The 23,452-nt window shown below is 35.3% G+C and overlaps 1 protein-coding gene across 2 annotated transcripts in view; it reads right to left on the bottom strand.

Moving 5' to 3' along the window:
* Positions 1-23,452, bottom strand: part of ipo13b (importin 13b) — a 36,491-nt gene that overhangs the window by 11,870 nt on the left and 1,169 nt on the right. For both annotated transcript variants that reach the window (XR_008160489.1, XM_052585918.1), the window contains exons 2-11: positions 16,604-16,729; positions 15,309-15,919; positions 7,762-7,902; positions 6,197-6,338; positions 5,052-5,218; positions 4,606-4,726; positions 2,980-3,127; positions 2,610-2,791; positions 2,498-2,524; positions 250-384 (exon numbers count right to left, since the gene is read on the bottom strand). Coding sequence is in view for 1 of the 2 variants with exons in the window: in XM_052585918.1 (XP_052441878.1) it covers positions 250-384; positions 2,498-2,524; positions 2,610-2,791; positions 2,980-3,127; positions 4,606-4,726; positions 5,052-5,218; positions 6,197-6,338; positions 7,762-7,902; positions 15,309-15,919; positions 16,604-16,729 (1,800 nt within the window). In the remaining variant the exon portion in view is untranslated. The remainder of the gene's footprint in view (positions 1-249; positions 385-2,497; positions 2,525-2,609; positions 2,792-2,979; positions 3,128-4,605; positions 4,727-5,051; positions 5,219-6,196; positions 6,339-7,761; positions 7,903-15,308; positions 15,920-16,603; positions 16,730-23,452) is intronic.

Raw genomic sequence — 23,452 nt, 5'->3', positions numbered from 1 at the left:
AATATCTGTCCATATGTGCTTGAAATGTCAGTTACTTAATATGAATCCACACAGGGCTCTCAGTAATATTAAGCCGACCTCTCCTATGGTTAACTCTTCCAGTGCCTAGAGTAATGCCAATCTGTTCCTGCTGAGAAATGTTCCCTCCTCTGACACGCTCACGCAGATGCAGGGTCTGTTCACACACAACCGGGCCAAACCAACACACGGACAAACAAACCTACAGGCCTGAGAGGTTTAATGTCTCACCGTCTCCCCTGCTAGTTTCTCCAGTTGTTGGATGTACGGGGTGATCAGAGAGTGAAGGTTCCTCAAGATCTCCTCCACCGGCAGAGCGGACAACAGAAAGCCCAGAGCCTGCATCAACCACATGCACTGACTCGTCTAGAGAGAAAGAGAGAGAGATTGAAAAGACGAACAGATTTAACAGGGTCATAACTAGACCAGATGCATGTCCAGCTTCAAGTAATGCTCTCAATGAAAGCAAAAAAGCCATGCAAAGTGACAAAAATCCAACGCTATCTCACGACCAATTCGTACGTATTTGTACGACCTCAATTTTGTACGATTTGTCTAAACCCCAGTGACGGATAGGTTTAGGGACGGGGTTAGGTGTAGGTCATTCGTACAAATTAATAAGAAATTGTGCAACTCGTAAAATACGTACGATTTGTAAAAAATCGTATGAATTTGTACGAGTGTGGTCGTACGAATTCGTACGAATAAGCCACCTCGTGAAAAAAGTATGAATTGCTGTGAGATCGGGTTGCAAAAATCACAGCAGAATAAATAATTATGCACAGCTATCTGTAGAATTAAAAGAAAATCACATTAAAAGCCCTTTCTATGACTTAACACAAAAAATTTATACTGTATGTTCATACACCAGTAAACGTGTAACAATGTGTTTTACACTTCAGTTTACACCGTACATCTGTAAATTTGGTATATATTGTAATATATTGGATTTGGCAGATAATCCAAAGATAATGTGTTTAAAAAGCAGCAATAAACATTGTGCTGATACTGGTAAAATCTCTATATTAAATCATGTTCTTAGTCTTTCCTTCCTGTAAAAAGGAAACCATTTATTATTGTTTATATAGCTTATTATTGACTACCAATATCCAGAAAAAAAAGATTTTATGCATAATGTGGAAATTTTAGCAAATAATAATCACATTAGTCTTTTAATCATCATTTTCAACATCACATCACTTTTCATCATTTGAGATCTCTCTTGAAATGATAATTCGGACTTTCCTTATAATATTTAAGATATCTAAGACTTGTTATTACCTTAAATTTATGGACTCGATTTCAGACCAATACGATTTCACTCCATAAGTGTAAACTTTATATCAAAAAGATGAGGTCCAGAGGTGAATAAAAAAAAAAATATATATATATTTTTATATATAATATTATTAGGGCCGGGACTCGATTAAAAAAATTAATCTAATTAATTAGAGGCTTTGTAATTAATTAATCGAAATTAATCGCATTTTAATCGCATATAAATATTTGACCTGAGAACAGTGAGAAGTATTTTTTTTCACATGGATTTATAGTATACCATTGAATAATGACTGAATACATAAGCTTAAGCAACAAAATACTGTTTATTTTTGTTCAACCAAGTCTAGCAGACCAGTGCAATTTTTGCCATGAAGTGTAGCAATAGCATATTTAGAAACAATTTAGAAATAGTACATTTCAGAAATTCAGGAAGCTTATAGGTGCTGGAACCTTCTGTAAGGTGTTTTTTTAAGTAAAACACAATACTGTCAATTACATTCAGAACATTGGAAACACTGACTATTAGAAAACATCTCTCTGTTGCTTCAGAGGCCATAACATACTAAGTCCAACTCTCAATAACCTTGGCCAAAACAATAAAGAGTTCAACATAAACTGTTGCACCAACAAAATAATACATAGTTCAACATAAAATGTAAAGTCCACGCTAACTGCTATATGTTTTGCGTTGAGGTGTTACTTGAGGCTCGATGTGTGCTGCGGTGATATGCGAACGCTAGTTGGTGCTTCAGTATAATCGGTCCGCCGAAACAAATCCAGTGAGAAACGTTCCGCGGTGCAAAAATAAGTTATAAAAAATCCGGGAATTTTTTTCCTGTAATTAATTAATCTTAGTTAACGCGTTATTTTTTGTGTAATTAATTAATCTCAATTAACGCGTTAAAGTCCCGGCCCTAAATATTATATATAAATAATAAAAATAATTGTGCAATGATGCGCACTAATAAATAATGACACCATGGACACATATTACAAAAGTAAATATGATTGTATTTTTGTTTCATTTAGATTTTAACAAAGGAAAAGACAAATCATTTTTGTGTGTGTAACACCTAATCAGATGTACTATGCAAAGTGACTTAAATCTAAACGATTTAATGAACAAAATTACCACCAAATATAGCTTTATAAAATTTCCTTTGAGGAAAAAAAAGGTTTATTCCAAACACAAACTCACCTTATGGATCTGTTTAATAAGTACTTCCTGGAAAAAAAATGGAAAAAGACAAACCTTCATAAATGGAAAAACTGTATAAATTTCTGAGTATCATCATTAGAGCATGTAATACCTGTGAAACAGCGACTATATTGTTGGCATATGGGGGCAGGTCGTATTTGCACTCTCTGCAGATCTTCTTTAGCGTGGAGACGCTGGAAACAGACAGGTCTGGATTGCCCAACGCCTGCAAAACCAGCGGTAGAACGCTGCTCAACATCACCGGATGATCCGCCAACCACTCTGCCAACGCTCCTACAGAGAGACGTAATGGGTAAATATCTGGCTGGAACACAAAGCTGGGTATCTGTGTGGGAAAGTAATTTTGTAATTGTCTGGCCTGGACTCAAACGCACGAAAAACAGCTCAAACTGCTTGAGATGATAAACGACAATTTAACAACACATAGAAATGAGTGTTTTTAATGATATATGAGCACACACCGATGGTGAACATGACCGTGTCGGCCAGCTGGACGTTGTTTATGTTGATTCTAGGAATGAGACCGATGAGTCCTGGGATGACATCAGAATAGTTCACATCTATCGTTTCGGCGATGGACTGGAATCCGTACAACAGCGCTTCTGTATGCTGGAATAAAAAAACAATTGCACCAAATCCTGTTAAAAGGCACCATGTAGGTCTGCAGGATTTGGTTAAAAAAAATCGAACAGCATTTTTTTCCTGAAAAACATTTGAAAATGCAACATATAATTTATATATTTATATAGAATTTTTACATTTATATTATTATTCAAATTCAATTCATTTCAAATATGTGACCTTGGACCACAAAACCAATCTTAAGTGTCAATTTTTCGAGATGTAGACATCATCTGAAAGCTTAATAAATAAGCTTTCCATTGATGTATGGTTTGTTAGGATTGGACAATACAACTTTTTGAAAATCTGGAATCTGAGGGTGCAAAAAAAAATCTAAATACTGAGAAAATCACCTTTGAAGTTGTTCAAATGAATTCTTAGCAATGCATATTACTAATCAAAAATGGCAAAATATCTTCATGGAACATGATCTTTACTTAATATCCTACTGATTTTTGGCATAAAAGAAAAATCAATAATTTTTACCCATGCAATTCAATTCAATTCAAGTTTATTTGTATAGCGCTTTTTACAAAATAAATCGTTACAAAGCAACTTTACAGAAAATTATGTTTTTTTGGCTATTGCTAAAAATATTCCCCAGTGACTTGAGACTGGTTTGGTGCTCCAGGGTCACATATATTAATTTATATAATTAGTATACAGAATTATAATTTTTGCAGTTTGTTTTCAGTTCTCCACAATTTGGAGATTTTATGTAATTATATACAATTTTGTGATTACATCAATGTAACTGTAAAATAATTTGAAGTATGTATATTTCACAGTAATATTACGCAAACAAGTATTTAAGAACATAGTAAAATAAATATATTATTTATCAGTACAGCTATTCGGAATAATATTTTAATAATCTATTACAGTATTAATGAATTAACAGATTTAATAATATATTTAATACTATATTTTTAAATAATTATATAAATTAATATATTTTGAATATATAAATATTCATATTAAATATAAATAATCTGAATTAATTAATAATCTATAAATTCTTCATTTTCAAACATTTAACCAGCAAGCCTTTATTTTGCCTAAAGACTGCAGGAAGCAATTAAAGCTCTCTTATGGTGATCTCTGTTTAAGTGTTTGAGAAGATTTTTGGTGCATGCGGCTTTTTCAAAATAATACAAAAAGACGACACAAAATCATGGCAGAAGCAGAGATGATTTTGTGTGGAAGAGCCTTTTCTGAGTTGTTCTGAGATGCTGAAAACACCAGATCATGAGCTGCTCTCGTGTAGATGAATACAGTGCCACCCCTTCACTATGAAATGATTTAATGAAAACCTTTGAGACTTGATAATAGCACCAAGCCATTATTGTGATTTCGGTTTTTGCAATCATGGAGCCTTAGCTTCAAAAGTTTGCCCTTTTGCTTCAAATGTTTAATGACCCAGCAAAACCAATGATAACTGTAGACTAAATCCACTGTTCTCTGACCTGCCATGTTGTTGTTGGCTCTGTATTGGTGAGGAGTCGTCCCAGTTTGTCATACAGGTTACTGAGTAATTCAGCTCCCAGCATCTCGTAGACGTACATCAGTGTGTCAGATATATCCACCCTAAAAGAGCCAAACAGGAAGTAGAATGAACCCTTTGTATTAGTTTTTTATTAAAGATAATGGATCACCACAACACATAATTAATAAATATTTATTAACAGTGTATTATATATTAAATACTTTAATATTAAATACATATATCATTTGACTTTCTATTTAAAATATAATATTTCAATATTTAATTTTGTTCATTAATAACAAGAACAGGAGCTTTGTCTGCTGTGCCACTTCAACAAATCCAGCATGAAATTGCTGAGTGTAGTAGAAAATGTTCCAACAGGCCCATGAGAATGTGAATCACACACACACACACACACACACTGACCTGTAGATCCTGAACTGCTCCTTCTCGTCTGATGACCAGGATGCATACTCCTCATCCGTGGGGAACTGCGCTTTGTGCAGAAGAACGTCTACGAGCTGGAAGTACACAGGCCTGTAGACCTGCAGATAGACGGCCTGCTTCTCTGCCTCAAACGACATGATGTCATCCTGAAACACACGGGCGAACATCAACAAATACACACTACACTACTGCTGAAGTAAGGGAGAATACAGGCACTGGGTCAGTATCACAAAATAAACCTTGTGTTAAGCCCCGTTCGCACCGAGAATGACAACTATAAAGATAACCACAAAGACATAGATCTAAAAATCGTTTCTAATATTAAAGAATAGCACAGTCCACACCACAGCTATAACGATAAATGCACAGAGAAACGATATTGTTGGAGTCATTTTCATAATTTGTATTTTTTAGATCCGTGCATGAGGGCTTAAAGGGACAGCGACCGAAATAAACCTGCTGCTGTCTGTCATCAGTGTTTATCTATATATTAAAGCAGAGCAAACCAGAGTTATTTTAAAGTTGAATAGATAATCCAGTTCCTTTGGTATTTCTGTACCAGAATATTACTGTCATTCCGACATGAAAAACAAAGCACAGTTCATTTAAGGTTTGTATCTTATTGTATTTATTTGTGGATAGTGGTAGGTTTTTCTTAAAAAATGTATTGCTAATACTTTATTTCTTAATAGAAAAACAATATATGAAAAAAAAAAAAAAATTATGAAAATGACTACTACTATATAAGAGTCCATAACCCAATAGATTATTTCTTTTCCGCACAGCGGCAAAAAATAAATAAATAAATGAACATACACATTAAATATTCAGCTAATGCAGACTGGAAGCATGCACAAGGACACAAGCAAAGGACATTCCTGAATATTCAACACGTGACACACACTGCAGCAAACACACAGCACAGGTGTATGTATATTCAGATACAGCTCAATGTCTCTAACAGAGACTCTTCACTCTTCATCACTGCTGGAGATACAGATAAACACACAAACCTCCACACACAATACAGACCTTTCAGAAGATCAGTCAGCGTGTTTACTGATGCTAAAACTGTCCTACACATAACACAGCGCTTTGTGTGTGTTAAGATGTCAGCTGCTCACCTGTAGCGTGTACCAAAAGGTGAGCGTGAGAGAGCTGGTGGTCTCGTTGACGGGGTAGTGACCAGGGATGCCTGTGCAGAACATGATCATATTCACCAGAGCCAGAAAACTCTGCCAGTGCTCCACCTGCTCCAACAGAGCTCTGATGGAGAAGAGCAGAACAGACCTTCATCACACAGGATCACAATCACCAGCACTACATCATATCTGTCACTAGGGACACACAATATATTGACGACATTTCAATTTAAGCATTTAGTAGATGCATTTATCCAAAGTGAGGAACAAAAGCAAAAAGCCAACAATACTTATAAGGCCAGGTTTAGTTGACAACTAAACTAGGAAGCAAACTAGTCAAGAGGAGAAATGCAAAGGAGAAAATGGTTGAGCACAATTGATTTATTAACAACCAAAAATAAATAAAGAAATAAAAATTAATGAATGAATGAATGAAAAACTGATTGACAGCCAATATTATATATTTGGGAATTAAAGGACGTTGAGGTATTGTTGAGTTCATTACAGTATTATTATTATTAATTTACATATATATATATATATATATATATATATATATATATATATATATATATATATATATATATATATAATATAATATATAAAATAAAAAATTAAATTTAATAAAAAAAAATTTTACTACATATAATTTATTTATTTGTATTTTATTTTTTTATTCAGTTATAGTGAAAAATTTAACTGTTGTCTTGACCTCTATGACAATCTTTGAAAATAAAACTGTTGTTAAAAAAATATATAAATTATACATTTGGGGTCTGTAAGTTTTTTTATTTTATTTTTTTAATGAATACTTTTATTCAGGAAAGATGCATTAAATTGGTCATAATGACAGTACAACCATTTATTTTGTTGTTCTTTGAACTTCTTCATTCTTGAATCCTGAAAAATCATGGTTTCCACAAAAATATTCAGAAGAACAACTCGTTGCAAATCAGCATATCAGAATGATTTCTGAAGATCATGTGACACTGAAGACTGGAGTAATGATGCTGAAAATACAGCTTTGATCACAGGAATAAATTACATTTTACAATATATTTAAATAGAAAACATTTATTTTTAACTGTACTAATATTTACAAATATTTTAGCGGTTTTTACTGTATTTTCAGATGAGAAAATCCCTCCTTTATCTTTTGTTGTTGACGTCAAATGTGGTGCATCTCTTTCAGTGTCACATGACAGGGAATCGGAGAGAAACATCAGGAATTGTCATTTAGTCTGACACCCGCCTCCACTCTTAATTTGAGAGTGTGACGGAGCACTGAAAAATGGAGTGATATTTGAGCAGAAAACTGCATGTAGGTGTAACATGCCTGACCAAAATCAAATCTGAGTCGGCTACTGGGACAGTGCCTTAGATATAACCCTGAGCCGAGTATCATCTGCTCACTCAGCAAGAGAACATCCACAGAGACCAGAAGCTTTCAAAGTGAAGATCTCGCCATAATTACTTCAACAGCATCCCTCCAGACACTCATGCATGCACACATCTCACACAGAGTCCAGTGAAATCAGTGTTTGTACCTTGAATGATTCTCTCCCAGAGAGACAGCGATTCGACAGATGCCATGTGACGTTTCCATGTCTCCATTCTGTACGGCGTCTCGTAACTGATCCTGTAGCTGCAACACCTGCGGCACCAACTTCAGGAGAGTGTTCACATACCTGAAACACACGGACACAACCTTCAGGACTCGACACTAAACAACATTGGCATTAGCAACACATTAAGCTTTAGGAATGTGAAAGATTCATTGTGAAGATTAATTGCGGTGACATTCAAGACTGTTTAAACCACAAACTTAGCTTTACTTCTGGCGACTGTATCTCGGCTACAAAATTCATAGAAGTTGTGAAGATGATCATGATGAACAAAGGCTTGTTGGTCACAGACTTATTTTCTGAAATTATCCAAAAGCTAATAGAAAAATTGTTGACGAGGGGAATCAGAGTGATTCTAACTTCCAAGATGGCCTACGAAAATCTGTCATCACTGCTGTGCTCTGTGTGTGATAAGCATAGTTTGAACGCACTGCAATTTGTTTTGGATAAAAGTGTCGGCCAAATGCATAATGTAGATGTCAAGAAAAATGGTGGAAAAATAGGGTGAAAAGTTGCTAGCACAGGTGATATTAACTGAAAATGAAAGCCATTTCAGAGTTGGATTAAATTTTTTTTATAAAAAAAAATTTCCTGTAAAATAAGATGTAACGAATCATTAACAATAGGACCAGGAATTTTTATTAAGAGTGTAAATGGTCAATTTTGGGACAACTTTTTCTTACAAACACAGATTTTTGCTTCGCATGACATTAATTAATGTACTTCAGTGGTGTGGATTACTTGTGATTTATGTGATGTTTTTATCAGCTGCTTGGAAGTGATGTGATGCTACATTTCTCCAAATCTGTTCTGATGAAGAAACCAACTCATCTATATCTTGTTGGCATTGAGTGTGCGTACATTATCAAAAAATGTTAATTTTAGGTGAACTCTTCCTTTAATCTAATCAGTGCCCTTGATAAAACACACTCTTAAATGGAAGGTTTACCCGTGCACCGATTTCACGTGATCCAGTGGTTTTCAACTTGCTTGGCTAATTTACTTCACACATTCCCTTAATGACAAAAACGCATCAAACAACATTAGCTCTAAACTGCACAATGTATGGTTTCTCTTCTCTTGAAATCATCTCTCTTGCCTTCATTTCTCTACAGCTGTTACCTCATTCCCACATCAACTTCTGTCATGTTCCTCACTCCTGCTGCCACCTCAGCGTTTCTGGAACAATCTGTCCTCAAGCTCTCTCTCTCTCTCTCTCTCTCTGTCGTCTCATCCTCGTTTTGGTGTCAACAGCAGGAAGGACACACGAGTGGAAATGTTAACGAGCAACGGACAAAGAAAAAGTATGAACGGCAGCTCATTACAGGCTTGTCTGAGGCTCAGCACTCGACAGACACATCAGAGTGCTTCATATAACCACAAAGAGCAAAATCTCCACTGTTACACCCTTAAATACTCCTCCATTAGGCTTTACTCAGATCGGTGGACAAATAAATCGCTTGTTTTTAAACACATTTGACTCAAATCAGTTTAATTTCATTTGTAGCAAACAATAAATAAAACTACTATAAAAGAACGATCTATCTATCTATCTATCTATCTATCTATCTCACATTGATCACACATCCATCCATCCCACATCTATCTATCTATCTATCACACATCTATCTATCTATCTATCTATCTATCTATCTATCTATCTATCTATCTATTCATCCATCCATCACACATCTATCTATCTATCTATTCATCCATCCATCACACATCTATCTATCTATTCATCCATCACACATCTATCTATCTATCTATCTATCTATCTATCACACATCTATCTATCTATCACACATATATCTATCTATCTATCTATCTATCTATCTATTCATCCATCCATCACACATCTATCTATCTATTCATCCATCACACATCTATCTATCTATCTATCTATCTATCTATCTATCACACATATATCTATCTATCTATCTATCTATCTATCTATCTATCCTTCATCACAAATCTATCTATCTATCTATTCATCCATCCATCCATCACACTTCTATCTATCTATCTATCTATCTATCTATCTATCTATCTATCTATCTATCTATCTATCTATCCATCACACATATATCTATCTATCTATCTATCCTTCATCACAAATCTATCTATCTATCTATTCATCCATCCATCCATCACACATCTATCTATCTATCTATCTATTCATCCATCCATCCATCCATCCATCACACATCGATCGATTGATCGATCTATCACACATCGATCTATCTATCACACATCGATCTATCTATCTATCTATCTATCAATCACACATATCTATCTATCTATCACACATTGATCACATATCTATCCATCTATCTATCTATCGATCCATCCATCCATCCAACTAATAATCAACAAACCTATATCAACGTGATCATAATAATAAATTCATTTGTTTACTATCACAATAAAACAAGATCAAAAGCTCATTCCCTTTCAGAGAGTACAAAATGAGATGATATTTCAGAGATTGTGATGTAATACGATAATGATAAATTGAATGAAAAAGGAATCTGTATGACATACCAGGGAGATGTTTCACAGTTCGGTAGGTTTCATTTTTTATTTATTATTTTGCAGTGCTGAATCGGAGAGCTGCTGCCAAAAGCACACTTAACCACACAGAAGAACTTTAAGGGTGTCATATCATGGAAAACACGATTTTTCTCACTCTTTTCTTGAAATAAGATACTGATCTACTACAGTATGTAAACACAAGATCTGTTCCAAAACCCAGTGAGTTGGCAGAATCTGAAAGCATCGCAGGCAACAATGTGAAGGCTGTTCCTAACAGCAGGCAGCAACCTTATGTTGCTTTCAGAGATACTAGATTCAGTCCAAATTTATGTAGTATCGCATGCATCCTTCACAGGTGACACAATCACAGGATGCACTGGGAAGAAAACATTATCTAAGATGGACAATACAACATTTACCGTTTCAACATACTAATGTCAAACTCTAAAGGAATCAATGATGAGTCAAGTCAAATCCTGCTCTACATTATTGTATTAAATATTAATTATCTTCTGCCTGGAGTTTTGACATTTCATGCCATGCAGCTTGATTTCAGCTGCAGATTTCAGTGCTAGACAAATTTCATGTTCAAACGTGTTTAAACAGTGACAGGAGGGAAAACAATAAAGAAATAGCTAATTTTTGGCAGAACAAACCCAAACAAATACACTACCATTTAAAAGTTCAGGGTAATTGATACTTCTATTCAAAGATGCATTAAACTGATAAAAATTGTATTTATCAATGCCACAAAAAGAAAATAATATTTATCAATTTAATGAATAATGTTCTTTCTAGTCATCAAAGAGCTTATTAGAATGAAAGCGTATTAGAAGGGAGTGATGTTACTAAAAATTCTGCATATCCTTCACAAAAAAAAAAAAAAATTTTTTTTAAATAAACAAAGAAAACTGTTATTTTTATTATGGTAAAATTATAATAATATTTTTAATCTTATATTTTATTATAATACTAATTATAATATTTAATAATGTAATTTTTTTATTGTATTTTGATCAAAATAATGCTACCCTAGTGAGCATCGGTACAATATATGTAATACAAAATATACGTTATATTTTACTTGTATACAAAATAAGTGCAGCAAAAAAAAATCCAAACTAACATATACAAAACAGGTAGTTGGGGCAACTAGTAAATTAGTCAAGCCCCTTGCCTATACGTATGACAGGGCCTCTATAAAGCTCAGCGTTTCTTTGCCGTGTGACCTTGTCCTTCCTGGTTTAATCGATCTAATGGCTGCTGAGGCTGTGTCTCTGGCGACTGTATTTATTTATGCGTTCTGGTATAAGATGCTTTTACTAGAATAGGCTCTAAATAAATAAATAATCACATCAATCACATTCAAGGTCAAGGAGGGCTTTCAACACCATCAGGAAGATTCACACAGATGTCACTGCCAGTCACTGACACAAAATACATTCATTATCAAATCAGACATCACTACTGCTCTCGTGCGTGCTTTAAGACGATCCACGGCACGATGTTTATTGAATAACCATTTAAATTTCTTCATATGACTAGTCAGCTAGTCAGTGTTAAAATTAATAATCGCGGATTATATCATGCGTCATAACCACAACATGCAGGCTGAGTTTCTCATCTTTGTTTGTGTCATCTTGTCTCTCAGACTAACTAATTTGAGTTCGTTTCATCCGAGCACCTCAAACGATCTCTTGTGATATTTCGCTGTGCTTCTACAGACACAGACGCTCCCTCTCCGTGTAATTACCCTCAAACACCAGGAGACAGATGAAATGAGTTGCCTGGCAACAGGATGCATTTGGTCCAATGGCATCCTCCCGAGAGGCTTGATTGTAATGTGTTTAAACAGTGAAAGGAGGCGATGAGGGGATGGAGACGGAGGATGGCGAGAGAGGACGAGACACAGGCATGATGGAGAAAAGGACAAAGGTGAAATGAATAACGGAAATCAATGGAGAATCATTGATCTGACCTTTAAGAGCAGGTGACACACCGGCCGAACTGAATTCAAAGCACCTCACGCTGAGGTCTGGGTGTTTGAGAGTGAACTCCAGCAGATCACAATATAACAGCAACACACGTCCTGAGGGCCGAGTATGAGCCTTGGAGGAGTGAATCTAATCGCTCCTTTAAAAGGGACATTTTTTTAAATAATAAAACAACCCTAAACTTGCATTCAATCATTACATTGTAAAATGAAGGTGAAATAACTGAATGATGGATTAATAAATTGATACATTAATTATACTGATTAATTATTCAGCGCTGTCAACGTGAGGAATTAATTCACAGTTTAATTATGTCTGTAATTAATATGAGCTGGAGAATTTCTTAATATTCATAACTTTCTTAAAATTCATAACTCTGTTAATATTCGGTTTAGGATGGCTTATAAAGTTATTCAGCCATGTGTAGCTTGCATTTTTTCTAATCAATTGTGATAATTTTATGATCACCAATTTCACATATATATATATATATTTATCATTGGGGAATAGAACAAACTAAAATAGAATAGAATAGAATAAAAATTTCACATGCTTTTCTTTTGTTGTTATTCATGCAGCAAAAAAAAAAAAAAAAAGTTATTCTAGACTTCATGAGCTCCAGTAAACCAGATATTGATCAATTCACTAAATAAACAAATTAATTAATCAGTCAATTTTAGTTCCTTTGGAAGTCAAACACCTTCTTATAACATGCACTATTCCTGAGATTTTTTTTCCCAACTATCCCTGAGATTTTAAATTAATATTTCAATAATTTAACAACACATCATAATTTTCTGAGGTTGGTTAATGGTCTTTCAGGTCAACAAATAAAATATTTTACCTTTTTACTAAGTTTATATATATATATATATATATATATATATATATATATATATATATATATATATATTAATTGAATTAATTAATAGCTTTTCATCAACAAAGAAACCCTAGTATTAGAAATCCTAATCTAGAAGAAAGGCAAAGAATTCAAGCAAGCAAAAATAATGCTCACTCGGGCAGTTTAGAGAGCTTATTTGCTATAGAGTTTTCAGCTATTTAAATGAATTTTTAAAATAACTAAACCATTAAGTTAGGTATAAAACAACAGCCCCCCTGCAACTTTTCATTGCCCGTTAAATATAGATATATTTCCATGAATCACTACTCCACACATAGAGTGAAAAAAATTGCTTCCAATCAGCCTTTCAGCAAAACCTCTCATGAAAAATCGAAATCTCCCTCTAAAGGTCACCCATCCTAAATCAGCTCCCTTGTGTGCTACAAAGTGAACTCAGCCGTAACCGTGTGCGAGACACCTGTAGGAACTATTGAACTACAGCATCAGACTGTCTTCATCAGAGCAGAAGCGCTTTAACCTTGCACCAGCAGCTTTCCACAGTGGAGGATGTGTTCACCTCTAAAGGTTGGTCCTCAGCATCCGTTGGCTCTGGCTTTCAGTGAGGGGGGGGTGGGTACCAAACAGAGCGTAAGACATCGCTCCATCGCTCTGTCTCCATGGAAACGCCAGCCATCCTTGAAATAAATCTGCCGCCGCCAGCCCCCCCCCCTCCTCCTCTGATGTGACTGTGTTTCAATTTGCCTTTGTTTCTGTCTCCCTTCCACCCCTCTCTCTCTCTCTCTCTCTCTGCATCAGTCACTTTCATCTCACCTGTGTTTGTTCTCCCTCAGACCATTTCTCTCTCTTTCTTTAACATGTCGTTCACAATTCTGCATGTACTGATGTCTCTATATGAATGCAAAGCCCCTTTAACACTGCGATTCCCAAAAATACATGGTTAATGTGTCCTGGCAATTGTTCCCGGGTCGCTAGATTTTGCACTTTCACACTGCCAGTGATTATCTAGAAAGTAAAGACACGTGACATCAAAATGTGTATCGTCGATCTCACGGGCTGACGATAAGACCGTTTGAAGAATGACCATATCGCCCAACACTAATGGTAGCTGAACAAATTCAGAGTTACAGGATAAGTTTTGAGTTGACAAAACCAAACCTCTCCAATCCGGCTTTGTTGGTACCTTGATGCTGATCATCAACTTTCTTTGTCAATTCAGGCTTTGATCCTGAGTTTGTGGAGCGCGTGCACATGAATGTGTGACATCACTGGCGAACAGCCAATCACGAGTCTTGCAACACAAAGCATGTTTGATTTACTTCTCGCGAGAGACCCAGCGAGATTCAAAACTAAAGGTTAAAAATTTTGCTAAAGGTTAAGAGATTGAAGAATATGAAGGAGGACAAATAAAATAAATTTTCTTGCTCTATCAGTGCATTGACAAGTGAAACTTGTTAAGTTAGTTTATATATTTGAAAATATACAGCGATAGAGACTCGAATATGTAAGGTCATTTTTTGTTTTTTAAATAGTGCAATACTACAACTTATTTATATTACATGATCTGTATAGATTAATATTTATTTAAAATAAACAATTTATAACTATTAAAATAAAATAACTTGTGTTTAATAGATAAATTATAATAATAATAATAATATGAATCACAATAATTATATAAATCATAAAATGACTCAGTAATTATTATTAAAGCCAAACTGTTTTTTTTTTTTTAGCATTAGTGACCTTTAATTTGGAGCAAGATAAACTGAAGTGACTTTGTGTCAGACATGTGTCACTTCTCTCACATCTGATTGGTCCACCTTCAGTTTGAGATCTCTAACCCAGAACATAACCTGCCCCGGAGCAGGTTAGCCATGGAGGGTAAGCTACTATGCCAATGAATGAACGTGGTACCTAAACCCAGGATTAGTGCAAACTAACATGAAACTAACCTTGCTAGCCAGCTAATCTAGCTTCATGGTACAGGCCCCTGGTGTTTTGTACATCTTTAACCCCAACAGGTTTGGTATAATTTTATACAACTCTCTCACTTCATTGCAGTATTTAATGCTGACCTCTGTGAGTCGGGCTGTGAGATGGTGTTAACGATGGCCTCCACAGCCGTATCGAACAGCTCCGGATCCGCCAGCGCTGTGAAACTGGCCTCGACCAATCCTTCGCTCTCGTTCAGAGGAACGTCCAGGAGAACCCAGCTCGACAGACACTTGAGCACACGGGCCTTCACCAGCGGCGGAGAGTCCGGCTGCCGTAACAGCTGCTGCAGAAGCGGGTAAACGGCCGTCCACTCGCGGCCCAGAGCGCCCCGCACCTGTCCCTTACGGTACTGCGGCAGCCGGCTGGTCTGGAACTCCTCGGGGAGAACTGTAAGGAGCTCCAACAGGGCCAAACAGCGGGCACGACCGTCCACCTGACCTCCTTCCTCCTGAAACATGCGCACCATCTCCGAGACGGCACCCGGCCAGGCCTCGGGCATCATGTTGAGGGCGAGGGACGCAAGCGCCACGCACAGGCGGGTCAGGACGATCTTAGAGCCGGAGGCAAAGCGAGCGATCTGAGAAAACAGCTGCGTTTTGAGCGTTTCGTACTGCTCGGCGGGGATGTCGCTCCAGTAGCGGGAGATCTTGGTGTGAAGGGCGCTGGCGCCGAAGTATTGGATCTCTGGAACCTGCGGAGATGAAGGAAGAGACGCAGTCTTTGATTGTCTTTCTCTTTAATGGATTCCTTGGAGAAGAAATCAGATGAGACGTACACAGCATATAAATCCTTCTTGCATCATTAGTTGGCACAGAGTTTGTGATCAGTGCTTTTCAACTGCTGCGTCACTACTAAAGGGCTGGGTGATATGGCCAAAAATAATGTGTCATTCATTCACACAGAGACACTCATGCAGATTTATTAGTGGAGGGCACTATGGCTGTTGTCACGTTAATTTCTGCTGCTGTGTGATCAGCTGTAAAATTAATCCATATGGAGTAAAAATCTCAAACACATTTCTGGTCCTTATATTCTCATTACAGTGATGTAAAAATCTTTTTAATAATCAGGTTGAGTTATAAAAACCTTACTGATGTTTAAATTGAAACACATTTAAGAATCCTGGAGGAGACAGAAAAATATCACTTTTTTTGGGTGTGTTTTAGGAGAAAATGCTACACAGAACACAGAACACCCTGTAGGTGAGGCTTAGTTGATGCAACGATCACCGCTGCAATGCAACCGCCGACGACATCTGATACGTGTACACAAGACTGAAAGTCATTCTGAACAGGCATTCCCAACCCATTTAACTTGGACAAGGACAAGCAGAGCACTGGTGGAAAAGGAGGGGATGAGAACAGGATGTTCTTACCTTCTCTGGTCTTAGTAAAACCCAACAGAACTGCCAGGCCTGAGGAGACACTTGAGCCTGCATCAGCCATTTCTGAGCCAGGTTCTTGTTCTCAATGTTGGGATCATAATAGAGTTGATGCAGGGCCTGAAAGAGACACAGAGAGCGAGAAACACAGTTTTACCCAGTGAGCATTGCACTCTGGCCATTATGGAGCACATGGATACAAACTAATAATGCTTTATTAACCCTGGGGTTCCTGCGGGGCAGTTTAGCAGACAAGTGTATGAAAGCATGTGCAGTTAAAGTGATGCTCCAGGTATAAAAACTGCTGACGCATGAAACTCATGACATAATTTATGCAGGTGAAGAATTTAATATGGTGGAAGGGCAAATAACACAGCTAATAATGACATACTCATTCAGCAAAAAAAATTAAGCAACGTCTGTACAGTGTTTACCATAAAAATACATTACCTATCTATCTATCTATCTATCTATCTTATTAAAATGTATTTGATCTGAAATACTGTAAAAACAGTAATATTGTGATTTCTATTTTAATATTTTACATTTAAAATAATTAAGTAACATTTGTATTTAATATTTGAAATAATATTTTAAATAGAGCTGTCAAAATTAACGTTAACCCAAATTAATTTTAACAGCAATGATTTTATTAACACAGCATGCATTTTCTGTTTGACCTATGGCCTAACCCGTAGAGAAATGGAGATGCACAGTCTAATCAACTTTTGTGACTTTTCAGACCCCTTTGCCAAACTTTTTTATTTATTTTTTTTCAAAATGCACCTAGCAACAAATCTTTAGGGTTTGCCCAAAGCTTATTTAGTTTCTGAGACTCAATGTCTCTCTTTCCAGCACACACACCTCTTTCTCTGCGTCTGCTCTGTTGAGCGAGCAGCTGAGAGGACCAGCGCTTTCTGGTAAAACACATTTTCTATTGCTTCTCTAATTTTACATGCAAGTATAGCCAAAATCACAGCCCAGCCATTGTCTTTATCTCATGTGTAGGCTATCTGATTTCATCAGACGATGGCTCGATTATAAATCAGGATTTTTGTGCAGATTAACTTCTTGGAAGGGAAAGCTAGTCATCTTAATAGGTCATGTTTCAGTCACTATTATATATTCTTTCAATTGTCTGACAACAGAAACAGTAAAATATATAAATGAAAACAGTTTTATTTAAAATATATCTGCATCAAAATACAGTTTGTGTGCAAACAAATGTAATGATAAAAAAATATATTTTTTTTTGCATGTGAGCTGCCCAGTCGTTCGGAAATGTAAACAGGCTTGTGTAAGTAAACTGCTAAGTGAAAATAAAGAGAAGTAATGGGAATCTGGCATTTCTATGTTCTTTTTTTCATGTGTCTAATAGACATGAACAAGTACTCTGAAAAACATCTATGACCTTTGAAACATGTCTAGTCTTTTAAAGCTCTATGTTAATGGTATTAATAATAAACATATATTGCATAAAGCATCCTTATTTGTCCATGCCCATGATGATTAGAGTACTAAAAACTTGAAAAGTATCACATTTAGAACAGAAAAATGTGCTAATAAGTTGCAATTAATCACGAGTTAACTTGATTAATTGCAATTAAATATTTTAATTTACTGACAGCCCTAATTTTATTTTAAAATAGAATTTGTTCCTGTGATCAAAGCTGGATTTTCAGCATCATTATTACAATGTTCAGTGTCACATGATCCTTCAGAAATCATGTTAATATGCTGATTTGCTGCAAAAGAGAGAGGGTTATGATAGTTAACTAAAATAAAAACAAAATTAAAACCATAAAAAAGTCACTTAAAATAAACATTCACTGAAATTAAAATGTTTTTTTTTTTTGTTTCTTAAAATAAACAAACTGAAAAATGTATTAAAAATTCTAGAATATACTAAATGACAAACTAAAATAAAAAAAATTATTGTATTAATTTTTACACAAAAAATGATAAAAAACTAAATTTCAATTAAAATGAAAACTGAAACTAAAGCACTATTCGGACGGGACTAGTTTTCTAAACTACGTTTGAGTTTCGATTCTTACCACCTGACGTCTGTGATTTTCATGTACCAATTCGGACGGGACTAACATCTCCGTGTTTATTACAGAGGTGGGAGGGTCTGATTTGTGCATCTGGGCGTCACAGAGATCACGCGCTCTGTATGCGTGCATTGCATTCATTCAGAATGATTGCCTTAGTATTATTACACAATAAATACTAAATGGCTAGTATAGCAAAACCATGTTAATGTGTGGTTCCTTTAGTTTAACTTGTTTTCCTTTTTTATTTTTTTTTATTAAATGTAATTAAAACATTATGTAACTGAGTAAATAAATGAACGTGAGTAATCTTACCTGATGCTGATATTACAATAGCCGGTATTAACAGTTAATGCGATCTTGCTCTTGATTTTATTATTTGTATTATTTTTTTATTATTATTTATTTGCCGCTAAGCAAATACATCAAACATCCGCGCGGTAAGAGCATCTACGGTAATTCACGTTGGCCAAAACACACAAGGAGACGCGTTGTGAAATAAAATATCACGGGCAATCACAGACATTCGCATTCGGACGGATTAGTTTTCTCAGAGGATCACTGAGTTTGCTGAAAAACGGTAGGTAATTTGCTCTGGAATTATCACAGAGGTTGTGTGAGAAAAACACAGACGTGGCAGATTCGGACGGGATTAAAATCACCAAGTACGTCTGTGAAACGCAGATATCTCTAACGACCCCCTGTAAAACTAGTCCCGTCCGAATAGGGCTTATGACAAACTGTTTCAAAATAAATAAAAACTTTAATAGCATGTCAATTTTTATTACTATTAATTTTGAAAACAGTATTAGTGGAAATTCTGAATTGTTCTATGAATAGAAAGAGCTAAATATCAGCATGTATTTCAAATAGAAATCTTTTGTAACATCATAAATGTTTTTTACTGTGACTTTTGATCAATGTAATGCATCCTTGCTGGATAAATGTATTAATTTCATGAAAAGAAAAATCATACAGATATATTGTCATTACCCAAAATATCTATCTACATCCCAAATATCTAAATGAGGCAGACAACAACAAAAAATGTAATCATATAAGATACAAATGAAGGAAGATCAGAGAGGAATTCGATCTGTGTGTCACAGCACATCAGAAACCCCCTGAGAAGCTGCCATCTGTCAGAGTAAACCAGGTGACACGTGTGTGTGTGTGTGTGTGTGTGTGTGTGTGTGTGTGTGTGTGTGTGTGTGTCTGTGCGGTCAGAACGCCATAGATGCTTGGAATCCTTATACTTCGGTACAAAGGAAGAACAGACTAAAGTAAATATGGTACAAATGTCTGTTTAAGCACATGGCTACATCTTTTGAAATCAGAGTTTCTATGGCAACCATCTATTCTGCACTAACTCATTCTTAAAGACCAGCGCTGGATGACTTTGCTCCACTGACATGGTTACCGCATCCGATCTTGGCTATGTGTGTGTGATGACTCACTCATTCTGTAGGATCCATTTTACCCAGACGTCTATTAACCACTTGTTTAATCTGATTCTATGAGCTACGCTACAGGCATTGTCTGTATCTGGACTATCAGTATAAAGTCTGCTAAGAACCACCCACTGAGACAGGACAAGATAAATAATAAATATATTTTAAATACTAAAGTAATTCAATAAATAAAGTGGTAAAACTTTAACCAGTAATTTGGAAGTTAAAATGCAATAAATAAATAAATAAATAAATGCAACAGCTGTTTAAAATAAATTAAATAAACAAAAGATAAATATCTAAATAAATATGTAAATATAAAAAAACTTAATAAACATGCATATAAATGAATAATAAATATCTAAATAAATAAAATAAAAGCTAAATAAAAAAATTATATAAAAGGAAAATAAAAAAAATAACATAAAAGGAAAGTTTATAAATTGCCAAATAAACCCAAAAAAAAAGAAAGTCTAAATATACAATAAAGACATCTAATATATACATTTCTGATGCTATGAAGCTCACAGACATTCAAAATTCAATGACTAGCTGTTCTTTAGAAAAACAGATTTTTCAGCTTAGTATTTTGTGATCGCCTTGTTTCCCGGTGGACAATTCAGAACCTGTTCACCATGACTCCCAAACACTGCGTGAAGCCAGACACTTAAGGATTTTTGGGACTGTGTTCAACAGCCCATCTGGAGTGATCAGGAACAGCTGTTCTGACATTATCAGCCATGTGTGAATTTTACATCAGAATTTTTGTGTTTTGAGATTCATTCCCATTAGTGTTGTCAAAAGACCCAGTACTTCGGTACCAAGTCGGTACTAAAAAAATGAAAATGTCACAGTACCAGGTTTCTTTAAGTACCGGTGGTACCGAGTACCCGGTCAACCCGGTTCTTGATGCATACAGTGCTATGATTTCCGCGAAGCAGAAAACGCAGACAGAATCTCAAAATCCAGTCATGAAAATTAAACTTACATTTTAATATGGACAGTCATGGAATTTGTCAAAGTCTGCATAAATTAATCAAATCAAATCTCCATATGAACCAGTATCTGTAAATGTTAGGCTGCAAAAGTTGGTTGAAATATAAATCCTGCATGGTCTGCGCGTCTCTCTGTGAATGAATGAATGGTTTGTTTACTACATAGACTGAAGACCGTGACGCTTGCAATCATTTCAGCATCTGCCATCTGTCTCAATGAGGACATACATACATAAACTACATCACCAGAACTGTTCTGTGTTACTTCACAGACATTTTACTGTTTCATTTGAGTAAAATCAGTGTCAAAATAAAAGTACATTTTTACATAGAGGCACTGTGCTAGAAATATTACTATAATTTAGAAGAATGTATGTGATACTGCTACTACTGTTGAAAAAATTAATAAAAAATTAATTTTTTTAAGAAATAAATCACACAATATTTCTTCCATGTTTTAATAGCAAATCCCCTTTGTTTACCAAAAAATAAAATGTGTTTAAATTTAATTAAAAGAATCCTTGTTTACTTGTTTTTCATAATTATATTACTTGTAGAATTTTTTTAACACAATTATAAATAAGTATAAAGAATGGCATTGGTTTTATTTTTAGTAATTTTTTTTTTTTTTTAGCATATTTTTGTGTTTTGCTTTGGTATCGGTACTGAAGACTGAAATTTTGGTACCGTGAAAACACTAATTCCCATTGAGTCAGAGATAGATAATCAGAAATGATCTGAATCCTGAGCAACAATGAGGAACAGCACCACAGAAAACGGCTCCAAAAAAGTAGAAATTATCAGATTTTTTGACCTTTCAGCACTAATAGATCAGAAACGTGTGTATGAGCCTAAAGAAGCACAGCGTTTGAACAAACAGTGGTTAGAAAAACATATCAAGTCGCCACTAACAACCAAATCTCTGCACACAGCCCAAGAGATATAATTAACAAGGCTAACGGCCGAGCCAATCAAGACACAATAGTGGAACATGACAACACACACACACACACACACACTCCAGAATCCCTCTGTGAATAATCACACACATTCACATCAAAAACCTCTAAAGTCAAGCATCTCGCTGCATCTAAAAATGAACCTCTCCAGCAAATACAAGTCCTGGTTATCCACAAGTAACAAATCACTCAATCTGAATTGTTTTGTGCATAACTGACATGAGCATTTCTCATCTTTGTCAGCTTGGATATCTAACCAGGATATTTAAAATGGTTTTATTGTATTCCTCTGCAGACGGCTGACCATCACACGGCCCAGAACAATACACAATAACACACACAACGACCTCTGTGTGTGTGTGCTGCTGAGAGAACGAGCGTGAAAGAATGGCGAGAACATTTTTTTTTAATCTTCTATCTGAAACAGAGTTAAAGTAATCATCTCAACTTTTTAGGATCTCAAAGTTGAAGAGATGATTCATCCAAGTCTCTACAGTGTCACATGATCCTTCAGGAATTATTCTAATACACAGATACACAGATATATATTTTCACTCAATTATTAAAAATGATCCTTATTATTATCAATGTTGAAAACGTTGTTTTCTTTTGGATAATTATTTTTTTCAGGATTTTTTGATGATTAGAAAGTTTAAAAGCTTGTTTTAAATCAAAACCTTTTGTAACATTATAAATGTCTTTACTGTCACATATAATTAATTTAACATTTTGAATGTTAACTTCTGAATGACAGTAAATTACAGTTTCCAAAAAAATATATGAGATTGGTTTAAACGTGTACAATGTATGTTGTACAGCAAATCAGCAAATCAGAATCATTTCTGAAGGATCGTGTGAAGATTGGAGCAATGATGCTGAATATTCAGCTTTGAGTATAGAAATAAATTACATTTTAAAATACATTCAATCAGAAAAAGGTTATTTTACATTTTAAAAAGCAGTTTTTGTGTACATAAGAGACTCATTTCAAAAACATAATAAACTGCATTTAGGTTTTTTTGTCAATTGCACTAACAATAGCACATGGCTGAAATTGATCTTAACATATTAAATTGAAGAATTAACATAAGTGCTGCTGAACACTCCCGAATGTCTTACACATGCATTACTGTAAACACAAACTGAGGGACGATTTGAAATTATTTTCAGCAGCAATCGAGTGCATTACATTAAAATGAAATTACTGATACATTACTGACACACCATGTTTGCGGTTAACAATAATAACAATGAGTGTGTCACATGAGCAGACCAATGTGTTTGGGATAAAGATGAGAAACCCTCCGGCCGGCAGAGATGAGACGGGCGGGACACCACCCTCTCTCCGCTCCTCATCCTCACGGATGCCTCAATATCACTCTCT

This window comes from Carassius gibelio, chromosome B20, assembly GCF_023724105.1.
Source record: "Carassius gibelio isolate Cgi1373 ecotype wild population from Czech Republic chromosome B20, carGib1.2-hapl.c, whole genome shotgun sequence".
NCBI classification, from domain to species: Eukaryota; Metazoa; Chordata; class Actinopteri; order Cypriniformes; family Cyprinidae; genus Carassius; species Carassius gibelio.
Note: the sequence above shows the minus strand (reverse complement) of the source record. Positions and strands in the feature narration are given on the sequence as shown.